The sequence below is a fragment of the Hyaena hyaena genome, unplaced genomic scaffold, assembly GCF_003009895.1.
Source record: "Hyaena hyaena isolate Hyena2069 unplaced genomic scaffold, ASM300989v1 scaffold_469, whole genome shotgun sequence".
Taxonomy (NCBI): Eukaryota; Metazoa; Chordata; class Mammalia; order Carnivora; family Hyaenidae; genus Hyaena; species Hyaena hyaena.
The window spans coordinates 466,139-485,075 of record NW_024081103.1 but is presented as its reverse complement, the minus strand read 5'-3'; the positions used below and the strand labels follow the sequence as shown (position 1 = coordinate 485,075).

The 18,937-nt window shown below is 38.7% G+C and overlaps 1 protein-coding gene across 5 annotated transcripts; it reads right to left on the bottom strand.

Moving 5' to 3' along the window:
* Positions 1-1,470: 1,470 nt before the first annotated feature.
* On the bottom strand, positions 1,471-18,531 carry ABRAXAS1 (abraxas 1, BRCA1 A complex subunit). Of its 5 annotated transcripts, none has more exons than XM_039253990.1 (10): positions 18,372-18,531; positions 16,039-16,129; positions 12,080-12,116; positions 10,882-10,948; positions 9,027-9,220; positions 7,542-7,661; positions 6,493-6,577; positions 4,479-4,593; positions 3,702-4,106; positions 1,471-1,891 (listed from the first exon to the last, which is right to left on the bottom strand). In XM_039253990.1, exons 1-10 carry the CDS (start codon positions 18,456-18,458, stop codon positions 1,884-1,886), a joined length of 1,209 nt encoding a protein of 402 aa, XP_039109921.1. In that variant the 5' UTR covers positions 18,459-18,531; the 3' UTR covers positions 1,471-1,883. The 5 variants fall into 5 exon arrangements, with proteins under 5 accessions (XP_039109921.1, XP_039109920.1, XP_039109918.1 ...); XM_039253989.1 differs by having other exon boundaries at positions 1,471-2,083; positions 18,372-18,530; XM_039253987.1 differs by lacking the exon at positions 1,471-1,891 and having other exon boundaries at positions 3,510-4,106; positions 18,372-18,530.
* Between the last annotated feature and the right edge of the window lie 406 nt (positions 18,532-18,937).

Sequence of the window (18,937 nt, the reverse complement as noted above, 5' to 3'; positions counted from 1 at the left end):
TGCGAGCTTAACAAGGAAAAAGTGTTTCCTTTCCACTGCTCATTAAACAGATTATTTAAAATGCTAATACTCATTACATTTTACATACATACAAACTTTAAAAATTGGTACTGTAGGATTGTCACTTTATCTGGTCCCCAGTTAGCACATACCATATACAATTCACATTGGGACTTTAAATATGGAATGGAGGACTTATACTGGGATTTTGCTTTAGGCCCCGATTGTCTCGTAAATGGAATTTTAGGCATATGATTGCATGCAGGTGGAATGCTTGTATGCACGCACTAACTCCATGTGACAGAGTGTGGGCTTGCAGTTGCTCCGATTTTCTCACTAGCACTATGTAAGTATACCTGGCTACCGCAGGGCTTCCCCTTGTAGAGATGTCAGCTATACAGGTGTGGATAGTGGTGTGGTCACAGGTCCTAACTTATTCCTGGGCTAGTCAGTCCATCTTGAAACTGGTAGTGTACTTTAAAATGATCCATGGGCAAATAGTCTAGTATTATCATCTTATCTTACTCTAGGGATAGGAACTAATTGCCAAAAGATGAGAGTAACTAGGGGAGAATGATCTATAAGGACCCTTTTCCTTCTTTTCATTTAATACCCTGAAAGGTGGGTCATCAAACTTAATTATGGAAGTTGAGCCAGTACTGACCTTAGCAAACTTCTCTATGATTGAAAGTTTAGTATTGCTTTCATGTAAGATGGATCAGTGTGCAAAAGTATGAGCTAAATACATTACCTCTCGATAGTGCTTTAGCAAACTGAACTTTGTATGAAGGCCTGTTTCTTGTAAGGTGTCTGAAAACTCTTAAGCTGTTGTCTTCAAAACACATTTACATACGTTGGTTGCTTATTGCTTCTGCCAGTCCTAGTCTAGCTTGTTTTATCTGTTGATTAGTAGACTGGTACATGGAAGTCAAGGAAACACTAAAGAGGCAGACCACCTCAGATTGGTAGGTAGCAGCTTAATAAGCAAGAGAGCTTACAAAGCTTGTCTTGGGTGACCACAGGACAAATAGATCTCTAAGAAAAACAGATCTCTGCACCTGTCTGGCAAGAGTCTTAAAAGTTTATATCAAGGCCTTAACTGGGTTCAGTCACACACAATCCATATGGTCTCAGCACCTTACTTTCTCAAGGCTATGTTCTTGGAACACGCCCAATGTGGGAACAGTAGGCAAAGTGTACATTCCAGGATGGGAGGGGGTGAGGAACCTTTGTCTCAGTCCAGCTTGCAGGTAAACCAGATCACGTGTGCTCAGTGGCTTCTGGCAGTTCATTTATTGGTTGCATTTAGTCATTACTTTCTATGTGACCCTCTATATGCTCTGCTGATGTGGTGGTGGTTATTACTTTTTTAAATTTTTCAGTGTGTGAGTCAGGAGAGAGGGGCAGAGGGAAAGGCCATCTTAAGCAGGCTCCATGCTCAGTGCAGAGTCCAACAGAAGGCTCGATCCCACAACCCTGGGATCATGACCTGAGCCAAAATCAAGAGTCAGAAACTCAACCGACTGAGGCACCTGTTTGTGGTTATTTTTAAGTCAGGTTTCAGATTGCCAACCTACTTCCCCTCCCTCTGCCCTGGGCTGTTACACCACAGTGCTTGTTAGGTGACCAGTTAAACAGCCCCAACAGAAACTCATTATTTATACAAAACATCTCTGTTGTTAATGTGGGCTTCATTAGCACCCCAAGGTAACTAATACATGGTAACATAGATAGAAGATAATTTTGATAGTAGCTACGAATTGGTTCTGTCACTTAGGAAGTAGCAGATGGAAAAGCTATGGTCAAAGTGTATGTTCAGCATTTCATCCAGTGAATGAATCATGAAGGCTTCTCATAATGTGTGTAGGCTTTGTGGAAAATTCTCACAATTCTATAAAAGACAAATACAAAAAACACACAGTAAAAGCTCTTAGCCAACCTCATTTAACCAGCTCACCAGATTCAACTGGGGCTTTACATCCTCAAATATACTGAAGCCGATGACTCTTCAAACCTCTTGAGTTCTGCATTGCCAAGAGTCAGCTATTTTGTTCCCAAATCTGTTGTCAGTTTTGTCACTGTCCTGATGAAGTAGGAGCATTGGAAAGAGAGTTACTGTTGCAATTAAAACTAAGTAAGCACTTTCAAAAGACTTACAATAACTAGCTTTAAGAAAATAGTTGTCGGGGTGCCTGGGTGGCTGGCTCAGTTAAGTGTCCCACTTCAGCTAAGGTCATGCTCTCGTAGTTCATGAGTTCAAGCCCCACATCAATCTCTGTGCTGACAGCTCAGAGCCTGGAGCCTGCTTCTGATTCTGTATCTCCTCTCTCTCTGCCCCTCCTCTGCTTGAGCTCTGTCTCTCTCTCAAAAATAAAACATTAAAAAGAAAGATAATTGTCAAGTTAAGTGTGATTAGGACAACTGAAGAAGGGTAGAAGTAGGATGCTGTGAAATGAAAAAAAAAAAAGTAGCATTTTGTACTTAGGTTGCTTCGCAAATTTCTTTAAATTCCTTAAAGAAACTGGGAATTAAGTAATGAATGTGACTTATATAGGAACACCAGTATACTCTTAGAAAAGTTCCTAGCCCAACAACGCAAGGTTGACAAAATGAATGTACGCTCTACTTTATGTTAAAATGAAATCTGTGATAGACATATGTATATACACATATGCACCATTTTTGGTTCCCACTTTAACTGGTGTTTTTAGCTACCTTTTTTTAAAATGTTTTATTTATTTCTGAGAGAGAGGGACAGTGTGATCAGGGGAGGGTCAGAGAGAGAGAGAGAGAAAGAATCTGAAGTAGGATTCAAGCTCTGAGCTAGCTGTCAGCACAAAGCCCAACGCAGGGCTTGAACCCACAAACTGTGAGATCATGACCTGAGGCCAAGTCGGATGCTTAACCGACTGAGCCACCTAGGCGTATCCCCCGTTTTTAGCTACTGGACCAGCTGCTGACCTCAGACACACTGCATTACCAGGCTTGTCCTGTACTCAAATACTGGATTCACTCAATTTTGTGTAGAGGACTCGACTAGGGAGGGATTGTTTGTGCTGTATTATAGTTGTGCCATAATCAGATCTGCCAGATTTAGCAAATAAAAACATAGGACATGCAATTAAACTTGAATTTCAGATAAACAATGAATAATTTTTTAATGAATGTCCCTAATATTGCATGTTTCCAGCATTTTATCTGGCAACTCTAGCCACTTATAACTTAAGGAGTAGAAACTGTAATGACTTAAATAAAAACGTATCTTTTCATGTTACCTTTAGACATCTTCCTTTTCTATTATGTTCTAATGCTAGTCTTTCTTTTCTGATTCTAAAGTATGCTATATGAGTTTAAAAGAATATCTATTTAAATTAAGCCTTTCCCTCAACAGTTTTGTAAAAGGGGCCCCTGGCTGGCTTGATCAGTGGAGTGTGTGACTCTTGGTCTTGGGGTTGTGAGTTTGAGCTCGTTGCTGGGTGCAGAGAAGATTACTTAAAAATAAAATCTTTCAAAAGGTGGGAGGCAAAAAAAAGGTTTTTAAAGTAAAGTGCTTTAAAAAATAAATGCACTAGAATTTATATGTCACTGCAAACAGCTGAACATTGTAGAGACAGTATAAATATCTGGCTTTACCCTTTAGCCAGTCAAAAATCTCCTATTGGCCTAAAAGGATCAAAATGTAGGAGACTGTGGATATTCACCAGAACCCTTCATTTTTTCAATCTCTTCATCTGTTTCAGGGCTGCTCAATGTAGATGCTTTTTCTGGATTGCTACTATCAGTATCTGTTTTAGATGGTTTGTTTTGTGTCTCTAACAGCCGTGACTTTTTGAATTGCCATCCATCGTCGGTATCTAAAGCTTTACGTTTAATTGTTTGCAGTGTACTGCTAGCTGGACTAGCTTCAGGAAGGTCGGTGTATTCTACCATCAAGGTCAGGTTGTCTATCACATCGAGATGGTGGTTGGCAGTACAGCTACTTTTAGAAATATGCCTATTTTTCAAAGAGATAACACATGAATGAAGAAATTCGCAATCTGGAAAAAAGGTCCGTAAAGCTTGACAGAGAAAAATGTTCTCCTGAGGGTCTTTTTCGACGGTCTCTCCTAAACAAAATAAAATTATCAGTTCAATGTATGACATTTGTTTTACTAAGCTTTTGTAGTGATCTATTTGTTAAGTAAAGTCAAAAAGATCTTAACTGAATAGTTCTATCAAATCCTCTAAATTGAGGAAAAATGATGTGCATAATCCCAAATTCTAATTTATATTCCACTATATTCTAAAAGGGAATTTAAGTTGTATTTTTTAATATCAAGAGTATAGTAAAGCTATAATAGTACCAAGTGCTTTAAGATTTAAGAGTATATTAATAAAACAATTATTTTTAATCCTGAAGTAGGTAAGTTCATCAGTTAGTTTAGTGGGGATTTTTTTTTAAAGTGCAGAAGGCAGTGATGTGTGAACTTTTTACTTACGTGCTGCTTGAATTTGTGCCTGTTTTCTTTTTTTAATTTCCTGTTTCAATCTGTGTACATCCTTTAGCAGTTTCTCTACTGCTTGCTCACTGTGTTCTACTTTTTTGCATATACCCTGCAAAACAAAATAAGGGCATAGATAAAATTCCAAGTTGTATACTATAGCCTAGGTTCACAAATAACAGAAAATCCTTTGTGGATATTATATTTTTATTATTAGCCTTTATAAATATCTTATTTTGCTATTTTCTGAAGGAATGCAACAGGCACTTGTATGGTGCTTTATAGGTTATACAATGCTTTCCAGATGTATTAACTTCCAATTTATGCACAGCCGTATCATACCTGTTATCTGCATGCTATACACGGAAAACAGAAATATTTATTTACTTTGAAACAAAAAATACTGTAGTATTTTGAGAGATGAATATCTACTGCAAAGATTTAACATTAAGAAACTGACAGTGGGGCTGGGATGCCTGGCTGGCTCAATTGGTGGAGTGTGTGACTCTTGATTTCGGGGTTGTGGGTCCGAACCCCATGTTCGGTGTAGAGATTGCTTAAAAATAAAATCTTAAAAAAAGAATAGCTGACAATAAAGTAACTATGTTTTACTGACACTATGAAGGAAATTAATGTGCCGACACACAGGGAAAGAAAGTTCTGATGGCATTCTGGCTCCTGGTTCCAGTTTCTTCCTGAAGCTCAGTTTTTGCCTGGAGCTCCTGTAACATACCTCTACATCCCCTGTTTTAGCCCAAGTTGGTACTTCTGACATTAGATTTCTCATATATTGCTATATGAAATATACTGACATTAAAAACTAAGGACTATGTAGCAACATGAAAAATGCTTAATGACATCAAATGAAAATCCTGACAGTCCCCTTCACTATCAACTATGTAAAAGAATGGACAGATTAGGGAAAAACTAGAAATTATGGTTAAGTGAAAATAGCTATGTTACAATTTTGGGATTCTGGATGTTTCTGTTTTCTAAAATTCCTGTATTATCATTCACATTAAAGACCAGTGTTCATTAGTAGTATAAAATGTGTTAACCCTATTTCTCTTAGTGTGATATGTATATATGTATACATTTTGGTGTTTATTTTTGAGAAAGAGAGTGAGAGCACATGGGGGAGTGGCAGAGGAAGAGGGAGACAGAGGATGTGAAACAGGCTCCACACTGTCAGCAGAGAGCCTGATGCAGGACTTAAACTCCTGAACTGTGAGCTCATGACCTGAGCTGACGTTGGATGCTCAACCAACTGCGCCACCCAGGTGCCCCCTCTTAGGGTGCTATATTGAGGAGTACAATGGCCATGGAATATACTGCTCAGATCTCCAGTGGAGGAAGCATAGTGGACGGACAGCCCCAGTGACCAAACTTCCAAGTCCACTACTGAAGCCACACTTCCCCTTGGCTGCTGTGTTCCATGAATGAACACAGTGGGATATTAGTACTGGCCCCACTGTCAGTTTCTTTGTTTTTTTAATTAAAAAAAAATATTTTTAAATGTTTATATTTCAGAGACACACAGATGAGCGGGGGAGGGAGACAGACTCTAAAGCAGGCTCCAGACTCTGAGCTGGCAGCACAAAGCCTGACGGCGGAACTCGAACTCATGAGCCATGAGATCATGACCTGAGCCAAAGTTGTACGCTTAACTGACTGAGCCACCCACGTGCGCCTGAACAGAAGTTTTGAAGCTGTTGTGAATTTCCACCAGCTTTTGCTCTTTTCCATTTGTCATGAGAAGAGCATGTCCCAATAAGGGCTGCTCCTTCAGGGTGGATCCTAGGATGAAGACAACACTTAGAATAGGAGCAGAGCTGCAGCCGAGATAAAATGTGAGTGAGACTAAACTTCTGAGATTGAGGTCTTAACCTGTTACTGAAACAAACCTATCAGAATAATGTGAATCTAATCAAATGTCAAGTTACCCCTAAAAGGTTTGTTATCAATTTGATATGAACTTTAGAAGTAGTCTTTGTTTGATATGTGAACTTACCTTTAATTCCTCTTGTAAAGAAGCATACATTTCATTTATTTTATGTACCTCCTTTAAAGATCCATCTTCTTTAAAAAATTCAGAGCTGTGAAAAATTACCATTTTGTCAGGCAAATGTATAGAAATCATTTTAATACTACGATGAAAACCTATCTGTAGTTGAGGAGCAACAAGATTCTTTTGACTGGTTTTGCAGGGAACATATTTTGTCAGCCTACTTGTTCATAGCAAAACCAATCAGAAAACTTAGTTCATATATCTTCACATTAGCAGACTTCAAAGCCTCTTAAGGACTCAAAAGAAATTAAGAAAAATCAAGACTGAAGGAGAAGGGGAAAGAGGTTTCTTTCTTGGTAATAGGGACCGGTCAATTTTTAAAATACTATACTGAATTTAAGTTATTAGTGATTGAAAGAGGCAACATTATTTTATATACCAAAAGACAAACCGCTAAGGCATAGTTTGTAAATTACCCCAATTAGAGATAAATATAAAACTGTGCATCTCAAAATTAAGGTTTCTGTTTCTCAGAATTCAGTTTCTTTAAAACTGTAAATTCTTGTGGAACACAAAAATAAATAAAATCTAGTTTCTTATTCTTCAGTAAGTACCCTGTAGTCCCAGTGTTGTTATTTCTGACATTAACTATTTCCTTAACAAACAACAGTTATGGCAATATAGCTATAGCCTATAGTATGAATGAGTCTTGGCTAAAGTCTCATATTTTTGTTGTTACTTGGCTGAAGTCTCATATCCAGTCTAATTTTATGCCTTTATGATCTAAACTGCTTCCATAGAAAATTATTTTGAAGCCAGCTACTTACTCTCAGAATACATGTTGACACATAAAGGATATACAACAACCCTTCTCTTTTTGGTATATTATAAATGGACAAGTGCTAGAAAGAAATATGGAAAAAGTAAAAACAGTCTAGTTTATTTGAATAATGTGCTCATTAGTTTTCCTTTAATTTTCATTGTTGTGTAATAAAAAATTAATTTCAAAAAATGAATGAAAATTTAGTGGGAAAGCAGCCAAAGAATCTCACCTGTGTGTTTTTATTGCTCGGCTAAAACCAGTGGACTCACAGGAACCTGATGCAGTTCTATAACCCAGTTGTTCGGACATGCCCAGATTGGCCACCACTAATGGTATCCTGTGAAAAAGTCTGAAATAATAAAATTTTAAAATATAAAGTTAGAATAAAGTAAAATATTAGCCTCTCCTTATTATATTTCTATATATACTTATACATATTATGTATAGAGTACCTTTCCCCTACAAGATTAAAAAATAACCAAAAACCCCATTCTATACTACTTACCTGAGACAGTATTGACTTGAAGCAAATGGCTTTTAAAAGTGGTGAAATGTGCACAGTGTAAGGTAATTGTGTGAAAACAATACCTTTAAAAAAAATTTTTTTTGTTTTTTATTTTGGAGAGAGCATGGTCTGAGGAGAGGAACAGAGGGAGTGGGAGAGGAGGAGAGAGAGGGAGAGAGAGAGAGAGAGCACGAGTGCGCGCACGAGAATCCCAAGCAGACTCTATGCTCAGCACACAGCACAAAGCAGGGCTCGATCCCACAACCCTGGGATCATTACCTGACCCAAAACCAAGAGTTGGGTGCTCAATCGACTGAGCCACCCAGGTGCCCCTAAAAGAATGCTGTAATGGCTATTTTAACATGTAAAAATAGGCAGTGTTGTTGAGATTTATCCTGTCTTCCATGAATAATAAAATTAATTGTAGGGGGGCCTGGGTGGCTCAGTCGGTTAAACTTCTGACTTTGGTCAGCTCATGATCTCACGGTTTGTGAGTTTGAGTCTTGCATCGGGCTTTCTGCTGTCAGCGCAAAGCCTGCTTCAGATCCTCTGTTCCTCTCTCTCTCTGCCCCTCCTATGCTTTCTCTCTCAAAAATAAGTAAACATTAAAAGAAATTAATCTTAGGCGCACCTGAGTGACTCAGTTGGTTAAGCATCTGACTCTTGATCTCAGCTCAGGTCTTGATCTCAGGGTCGTGAGTTCAAAGCCCTGCATTGGGGGTGGGCATGGAGCCCACTTAAAAAAATAATAAAATTAATCTTAGTTGGTACTCTTTTCACTTAATCCTCATATTCCATGAGAATGTTGTTTATATAACCTGTTGGGAATCTCTGTTAACTCATTTTGGTGGGCCACCAAGAACGACCTTGCTTCTTTGCAGGTTACAGAAAAGCTACTCAAGTACCTAGGCTCAGTTCTCTATTATGTCCTTTAGCAACCATAACTAAAACACACATATTTTTTCCACCTTATGACAAATCCTCTGTGCCAAAAACACAAGTCATCATTCCATACTGGGCTTCTAATTTCCTTATGTAACCTTCATTTTCCCATCTATAAAAAAATATGGTACACTAACTTCAGAGGGTTATTGTGACAATTAAGTGAAACAAGATTTGAAATATTTGTTAAGTTGCAAAAAGTACACTGAAAGCACTGAGTATACTTTTCTATTAACAGAAACAGCCAGTGACTGGCCCAACATTTACCCCTTCTGAGGTTTATATAAGGCATGCTCCAGCCGATGAGTAGAGCAGCTGTCTGTTATTATACTTGGTGTTAACAGCAGAAAGACAAGTTCCTGGCTTGAAAAATGCTTCTGTAAGTTTTTATGAAGCAGCCTCTCTCTAAATGTCATGATCTGGTCTGAATGACGTCGGAATTTGTACCATCCAACCACAGCCTGAGGAAAAATACAAAAAAATACCAGGTGTAGGCCTTAATGGTTACAATTATTTTTTGTCTTACTGTCATAATTAAACAATAAAATTGACAGCCTTAAAAATGGCATTCTTAAATTTAGCAAGATTTTGACATACATAAACAAAGCACATACTTCAGTATACTCTTTACTTTTAATAACGCATACAAACTGACTTGCGTAGTCAAATTATTTTCCATTCAGCTACGGAGCTACTATTTTATTCATATAGAGAAAAAAGATTCCTAACTTCTAGTTTCTTCATAGCATTTATGATTTAAAATCTTAATCTTTAGTCAAAATTTAAATGAAGAAAGTGTCAATGAAAACAAATTTATTTCCTGTATGGATATTTGGTTTGCTAAATAAACTGAACCCAATAGGTTTTAACTGGAATTTATATGGAAATGATACCACCTCTAGAGTGGGTTTCGAAATTGAGGAAGATCATATGAAATGGTTTCATAAACTGTAACATTTGCTGAACAAATTTGTTAGTATTCCTAAACTTTTTCTTAAAAGCTGGAAAAATAAATCTCATTTATTGAAAACTTTGTAATTATAACAAAGAGCAACTACTTTGCTTAAAGGTCTGTGTGTGACAATGTCAGCAACTAAGTTTTTTATCTGCACATTTAAACTGACAAAATTAAAAATTTTCTTTTTAAAAATAAAGTTTTTATAGGTACATTTTAAAATACCCAAATATAATTGGGGGGCAAGCTCCAAGCATTTTCAACAAAGGATGTTTTTTAAAAGAAACTTACTGTATCTACTTTTATTTTCAACTCAGAGATCAAAAAGTTTTAAGAACCTGCAATTTTGTATAGGGGGGAAAAACCCTGTTTTGATCATTCAGCAAGTCTTACCTAGACACCAAGTATACTAGGGAAGGTTCAAATTGGGTGCTACATAGCAAAGTGCATTAACTGCAGCTATGTAAAAACAGAGGAGTTAAGTCCTAAAATAAATGGTATGGGAAGAGGTATGGTAGGAATGTAGAAGAGGAAGAGATTAATGCTAATTAGAATAGTCAACGATCTGGGGGACCTGGGTGGCTCAGTCGGGTAAGCATCCAACTTCAGCTCAGGTTATGATCTCGCGGTCTGTGGGTTCAAGCCCCACATCGAGCTCTGCAGTGACAGCTCAGAGCCTCAAGCCTGCTTTGGATTCTGTGTCTCCCTCTCTCTCTGCCCCTCCCCTGTCTCTCTTAAAAATAAATGTTAAAAAAATGGTTTTTTTAAATAAAAAAATAGCCGAGAATGAGAACAAGATTAATATTTTTAGTGACTGGTTTTGTTCTCAGAGCAATCCTTTTAAACTTCTGGAAAGAAGAAGCCTTTCTTTTTTCACTTGCTTTATAGAACACTGCGAAGACAAATGTTGCTTAAAACTTCTGTTAAAGTATTACCCATTTTTCAGGTCATGATCTCACAGTTTGTGGGTTCGAGCCCCTCGTTGGGCTCTGTGCTGACAGCTAGCCTGAAGCCTGTTTCAGATTCTGTGTCTCCTTCTCTCTCTGACCCTCCCCTGCTCAAGCTGTCACTCTCTCTCTCAGAAATAAATAAAACATTAAAAAAATATATATATTACCCATTTTTAGGATAGAATACCAAAAAAACCTCTAAAAAGTCAGGGAATACCTTTTTGGTGCTTGATAATATCTTCTTCAGTGCTTGCTCATTTAGTTCAGCAGAAGAATTATAAAAGCTGTAAAAGCCAAATTTAAAGGCATTTCAAACAGGCTAAAAATATGGATTTTATTAGCATTTTTAATATTAGTTACTCCTTACCCACCCAAAATCCATATACCTACTTGCTGGTCATATGAAGTTCTAAAAAATAAGAATAAAGTTCTCAAATTAACAGACTTAAAGTGGTAGAAATATGAGATCCATAAGTAATGAAAAAGGAAAAGGAGTAGAGGATCCAGGAATCCTTCATTCAACAAATATTTCTGTATGTCCACTGTATACAGAACACCATACAAACTCTAGCTCTTTCTGGCATAGCAGTTTAAGACCACACAAAAGCCTTTTTTGTCCTCCCTACCAGATGTTTCCACCTTTACCATATGCTCCACTGCAATTCGTATACAACCTTAGCTATGTGTACACACAGTGTGACTGGAAGATAGTAATGCTGATTTTCCAAGTACAGTTTATATAAATCATAAAGGCATTTCATTAAAACTACACCATGTTGTAGTTATAGGGGTTTGGTTTTTAAGTGTGTGTTATACCTCAATGAAAAGTTTTAAGAAATATCATAGCCAAGTAGAAAAAAGGGCTGCTGTTGACGTATGAGAACGTGTCACTGAGTTTAGAATACGCAATGAGGTGACTGGGTGTGAGAAAACAATCCTCTAGGTAAACTGGTACCTGGGAGAGGCAGTGGAGACCAGCTAAAGCAAGCATATAAATACAGAGAAAGAACTATTAGGGTGAAATGAACAAGTGAATTTTCAGATATATTTTTTTTAAAAAGTCTTTTCATTTTTATCAGTACCACCATATATAACTGATAGTTAAGATATTTTGTTAGTTTTAAAAATTACTTCATTCGCTGGGTGCCTGGGTGACTCAGTCGGTTGAGCGTCTGACTTCAGCTCAGGTCATGATCTCGTGGTTCGTGGGTTCAAGCCCCGTGTCAGGCTCTGTGCTGACAGCTAGCTCAGAGGCTGTTTCAGATTCTGTGTCTCCCTCCCTTTCTGACCCTCCCCTGCTCATGCTCTCTCTCTCTCAGAAATAAATAAAAAACATTAAAAAAATTTTTTTTTAATTACTTCTTTCGCACAGAATAGTTTTCACAATAGGTCATTTATCTCCTCTCGCTACTTACCTAAAAAGCTGATAGCATGGAATATATTTCTGGATGTCTGGAAAATAGGAATTTTTTGCTATGATTACTTATTATTTGAATAGCATATACTGAGCACTTCATACATGAACAGCATATACTGAGTAAGTACTGTACCATGATCTCATTTAATCCTCACAACAAACCTAGGAGACCTATAGTCCCTTCCATTTTAAAGATGAGGTAACAGGCAGACAGAGTGGGGGGGGGGTCAAAATTCAAAGCCAGTGCCTCAGTCTTAACTAGAACACTACATTCCCTCTAAATAGGTTTAATAATGGCAACACAAGAGATAAATTTAAAGTTGCTATATTTTCATTGGGTTCTAAAAAGGTTATGCTCTAATTCTACCCAACTGACAACAACAGCTGCTAAAGGATTATCTTGTTATTCCAAGCAGCTGCTTCCTAAAGGATTTGTTAACTACACACTTAAAAAAAAAACAAAAACCTAGTATCTTTTAGGAAGTAACTTTTATTCTCTTGTCAATAGAAATACATCTAAATACATCCAAATTCTGGTAGCTACAGATGCTGGGTAAAACAGATTAAATTCTATTGCACAAGACACTATTATAAATCTTGTAAGAAATATCCAGATGAATGTGGTGTTCCTCTATTATTCCAAACTTTCAGATCTCCCAAAATTATTCAAGGAGCAGTATGAGTGAACCATCCACATCTGATAACACAGAAACTTATCCAGAGCATATGAGTCCAGGGTCGCCTGGCCGCCTTAGTTGGTAGAGCATGCTGCTCTAGATCTCTGGATTGTGAATGTGAGCGCCACATTGGATGCAAAGAATACTTTAAAAACAACTACAGAAGAGAATACAGGTTCTTCTGGGCTTCCCACTTTTAAGTGTGACTTGTGTCAAAATCAAATTTTACCAGACAGTATTTACGGGATTACTGTAATAGCAATCACCTATTCAGATCGTTCCTGTGACATGTCCTATTTGTGTATCTCTTCCTTGGGCAGATCTTAGCCAGATTACTACAAAATTTTTTAGTTACTTAAATCAAAGACATCAGTGTGACTTTGGGGAATTTGTGAACCTTCAGCAAGATGAGGAAACCCACATCAAACTGCTGCTGAATCTCTTCAAGTAAACATCTGAAGGCTGTAGACATCTCTGCATCTTTGTACCTGCAAGTACCATCTTTAAAGAGAAAACTACATGAAATCACCATTTCAATAACTCCATATGTATATTAATAAAAGTAATTCAGTCTATTTAAAAAAGGAAAAGTGAGGGGCGCCTGGGTGGCTTAGTCGGTTAAGCGTCCGACTTTCGCTTAGGTCATGTACTCGCGGTTCGTGGGTTCGAGCCCCGCGTCGGGCACTGTGCACTGACTGCCAGCTCAGAGCCTGGAGCCTGTTTCAGTCTACGACTCCCTCTCTCTCTGACCCTCCCCTGCTCACGCTCTCTCTCTCCTAGAAATAAATAAAACATTTAAAAAAAAATAAAATCTCTTTAAAAAAAAAAAAAAAAAAGGAAAAGTGATCATCTTCTTGAGACCTTTTTCTTCTAGAAAATGTACGTTACCCTCAGATAAATTCCTGTTTAAAATGAACAGAAACAGTCTTTGCAACTGGTAACTGGTCAAACACAGTCTGGTGTAGATATGGGAAAATACAAAAATAACCGCTAGCCAAAGTAATGTAGTAACATGTAGACCTTGGATTTTACTTGTTATCATCTAATAATCCAACATTTTAAAATAATTTGAGCAAATACTTAAGCGTTCCTATAGCACTTGCCTAATACCTTAATGTTTATTAGCATTGTTCCAGCACGATGGGGTTGCTCAATGTGGTTGTTTAATTAAACTCCTCAAAATATGTTTGCTTACTGTGGGTAGCATGCCAATTACAATTGAGGGGGGGGATGCCCCAAAGGCTTGTTTTTAAAGCTTCTGAGAAGAAAAAATAATTAACAAAGTAAAACTACAAACTGTATAAACAGCTGTAACACATGACAAAAGGCCAATTTCCTTAAGTTGTAATGTGGTATTACAAATCAATGAAGAAAAAGCAAAATAGTATAGTAGAAAGAGAGTAAAAGTATGCAACAGTCCTGTCTTTTTCAAAAACCAAAAGCTGCCCCTAAAGCAATACATAAACACTTAACCTCATTTGTAATTAAGAAATGCAAATTAATATAGTTTCTTTTCATTTATCAAATTGGCAAAGATTAGAAGATTGGATAATACCTAGTGATGACAACAATATGGGGACCTGGGCACTTTTATATACGGTGGAAGAGTCTTAAGAACATGCCTTCTCCAAAGGCAATGGTCTACCTCTAGGAATTTGACTTTCCAACAGACTCAACGTCATAGAGATATATGGACTACAAAGTGTTCACTACTATATTGTTTTGTATTAACAAAAAAATAGAAAGTCATTCGTAACTGGTTTTATATAAGAGATGGTACGTAGAAACAGTTGGGAATATAAAGCCGTTAGAAAGAATGGCAAACTATACACCGTTAGTACAGAACAGTATCAATGGAGATAATTTATCCTGGAGATATTTATCCATGTATAGTAATAATCCCTTTCATGTAAATAAAAAATTATACACATTTATATACATGTGTATTGTTAATGAGCAAAAAAATACTAATACCACTGACAGTGGTTACCAAAGAAGACTCTATTGAGAGTGAATTTAAATTTACTTTACATATTTATTTACACATATATACTACGTTTATATACATATATAAATTTGCACATATACTTCCATTTTTAACCTTTTAAAGTGGCAAACAAAAAAGTTACATAAAGTAGGAATATAAACTGACACAGTATTTCTGGAAAGCAATTGCTAATACAGATCAAGAAGCTTAAAAATGTTCATACCCTTTGACACTCTAATACCACCTCCAAGAATCTATCTATAAGTGTAAAAAAATATTTATGTACAAGGATGGTCACGTAATTTATGATAATGAAAAAATGGAAACTACTGATTATAATTTAAAAGACTGCTGAAATCACATAGAGCTATTAAGAGTAAGTAAGCTAACAGAAAATACAGTAGAGTTATAAAAAATGATTTTTAGAGGATTGTTTAACATATGGAAATGGTCATGACACAATATGATGTCATGGTGCCACATGTTTTATAGAGCAAACCACCAACTTTGTTTTTAAAAATATGCTTAGAAAAATATGTTAGGTAATCAGAAAACCCCCCATATATTTTAAAGCTCCCTTTTCTCTCTCCTCCCTGAAAGACCAGCTGCCATATGAGGCAGGTGATTCACCACCCGCTCCTGGAGCCCTTCACAGTCTTGCCTTTTTCACACTACACTCCCAAAGTTACTTACAATGATCTAAGACAGAGGCCGAAAAACTGAGCTTTTTCAGTTCTTATCTTCCAACTTTTCTGCAGTACTTAAAGTCTGTGTCCAAACTGTTTTATCTTTTTTATTGGTCTTGCTTACCGGTTCCTTTACCTTTTGTTGGGCCATCTTCCTGCCACTTAAATATATAGGAGCTAGTTCATCCTTGTTTCCTCACGGTAATCTTGTCTGCATCCTATGTCCCTCACTCTTGCTTTAGGCCACAGCCATAATTTTATTTATTTATTTATTTATTTCTTACAAATAGTTTATTGTCAAGTTGGTTTCCATATAACACCCAGTGCTCATCCCCAGAAGTCAGTGCCATAATTTTAATTGAGAAATGAATACAATGTATCTTTTAAAATCAGCTTTAAAAGGTTTTATCTATTTTTTAAAGCAATTAACAAACTAATCTGACTCTTGGTTTCTGCTCAGGTCATAATCTTGCGGTGTGCGGATGTCAGGCTCCATTCTGACTGTGGAGCCTGCTTGGGATCCTCTCTTCCTGCCCCTCCCTTGTGTTCTCACTCTCACTCTCTCAAAATATATAAACAAAGTTTAAAAAAAAAATAAGTGACTCACCAATTGTATAAATAACTTCAACATCATCCATTTGGGAATCAGTAATACTATTCTTCGCCTCGCCTTTCACTTCCCCAAGAAGAAAACCTTCCTAAAAGGGTAAAAACAAGCAGTCTATGGAATATCGTGATAGAATTACTGCTCAATCACTTAACCAATATATCCCAAGATCAGGTGAGGGACACACAAAATAAAGACCAGGTGCATTTTCAGTTTAGTTAGGAAACATGCACAATTTAATAAAAATGAACAGAAGAGATTGTAAATACTGCTGTGATTTTAGCACATCTGGAATATAAAAGGCTTAGCGCCAGAAATGAGCACACACTGTGTGAAGGAGGAGCAGCAGGGTAGTTTGTCTTCCAACAGAAGGCTCCCCTCTCAGAGTAAGGAAATCACAGATAGGTGGGAACATAGCCAATAATGGAACATCCTGAGTACCCAGCCAAGGGCTCTGGATTAATGGCACATGCTTCTGGGAGCCAGGGGGCACTTGTGAGCTATGAAATGACACAATGATCAGCGTTTTTAGATTAAAAGTTGTAAATATTAAAGATTTGGAATTCAGTATCAAAGTCTGATTTCGAAAAGGGGAACTGGGAACCCTAATTGTTTTTAAAATGCAGGCATTTTGCCACAACAGGAGTGATATCTTTGAGTTTCAGAGAATTCAATTATTTCCCTTGGCACATCTGAAGACCCAATATGCTTGATGGACAATAAAGATTTTATCTTCTTTATAGTTAGTCAAGAATGCCTCCCCCTTCCATTAAAAAAAAAAAAAAGACAAAATGAACGTTTCAATAATGAGTTTTTACTGGAATCTGGAGGGAACAATCCAGAACTCTACAGCCCAGTGTTCGAGACAAACCCTGGGAAAGGAAGCAGCGTCAATGCAAGTACAGCTATCCAGAGAATCACCTTTTAAAGATGTCAGGGAAAAGATGTAAGAGTAATGGTCTCTCTAACACGATGGTACTTCCCGAGGGCTAATCCTTTAAACCACAGAGACTTAAGGACCCATTCTGTTTACATTCACACTAAGACTTTCCAAAATAATTGCCACAGCCACACACATTTTAAATTGCCATATATTTGCTCTCAGCCAGGTGTTAATCTACAAGGTTATTTAAAATTGTAGGGGTGCCTGGGTGGCCCAGTCAGTTAAGTGCCCAACTCTATCTCACTGTTCCTGAGTGCTAGCCCCGCATCAAGCTGGTTCTCAGCCTGCTTGGGATTTGGTCTCCTCTCAGCCCCTCCCCTGCTGTGCTTTCTCTCAAAATAAATAAATGAAGAACCATCACCGCAGCCCCCCCAACTTTAAAACTGTATACATGAAAGGTATCAATTCCAGCTTTATTAGGATTGTGCCAAAAAACGATTTTGGAAACAATAGACCTTATGAAATGTAGGACGCTGAAATGAAGAGGACAATATTTAGCAGATGTCAGTAGGCTTTGTTCAGTACTGAGGTTTCTAAACTGTACGAGCATACTAAACACTTAAATCTAAGCCAGTATTTCTTGGGGTCGAAGTTTTATAGTATTTTTATGATTGCATAAGTTTTTCAAAACGTGTACTGTATTCAAAACACTACTTCACTATTGGATCCAGAGACTTTTGAACCTGGCAGAAGTATGAAATAAGAATATCTAATATTTGAGGATAAATTTAAATGTTTTCATTGTAACTGAAAGCATCAACAAAGGAACTAGCTGAGGCCTTACTTCATAAACTTGACACCAATACAAACAAAAATCAGATCTCACATACACCAATTTAGGCTTCTTCGTCCACTAAGCTTTGCCCCAGCACTGCCACTGGACGCATCTCCTAGCCTACAATTTCAACACACACACACACACACACACACACACACACACACACACACACAGTGGCTGCTCTGCACGAAAAGATTCAGCGGCCTTTGAGAACCAGTAATCGGCACTTAGAAGAAACGGAAAGTTAACCCGCAACCTTCCAACCGTCGTAGGAGAATGTTGTATGAACTCTCCATCCTTTTACAACGAAGTTTAACCAGAAAAAAAGGGGGGGGGGTGTGGAAGAGAAACGCGGGCGTGTGGGACACTTGTCGGGGCGAAGAAATAAACTCTGGTTAGAAAAGGAACGGCTACTCCTGGAAAAGACTCGGCAGGCGGGAGACACACCTAGGACTGCCCAGGAGCGGGACAAGGCAAAGCCCCAAGGCAGAGGACCGGCGCGGCGCCGCCGGGAGCTCATGGGCGGGGACGGGGGTAACGGCGGCGAAGGGCGCCCGCGCGCGGGGCCTCTCCCGAGGCGATGCCGGAGCCCGCCTCGCCCCGCGGGCTCACCGTGTCCGAGTCGGTGTTGAGGTGCTGGAAAGCGAGCGCGCCGAGCACAAAGCCGGAGAGGACCGCCGACGTACTCTCGCCCTCCATGCTTCCGCAAGCGAAGCGCGCAGGACGTGCGGAGGCGGGGCGAGCCGGAAAGGCGGGCGCCCGGCCGGCTCCTTAAGCGACGCGGCGGTGAGGCGGGCCGAGCGAGAAGGGTGGTGCCTGCGCCGGCGCACTGGATCCCGCGGGCTCTGCTGAGGGGGCGGGCCCGGGGAGGTGCGGAAGCTCTGTGTGGAGCGGGGCGCGGCCAGGCGGGCTGTGGAGGGCGGGGCCAGGGAAGCGGTGGGGGGCGGGGCCAGGGAGCTGTGGGGGGCGGGGCCAGGGCGCAGTGGGTTCCACACCTGCGGCGCCGCCCGGGTCGCCTCCTGGCTTCCGCTGACAGCTTCGCAGTAAAGGCCGCTCAGCGTTGGATACCACGGAGTGCGTTGGGTGGTCAGCTGCTGCTGAGGGACCCGTGGCATCTATGCAAACTTATAAAGAGTGAACAATGCTGACAGAATAGAAGCACTACTTATGTCGCTGTA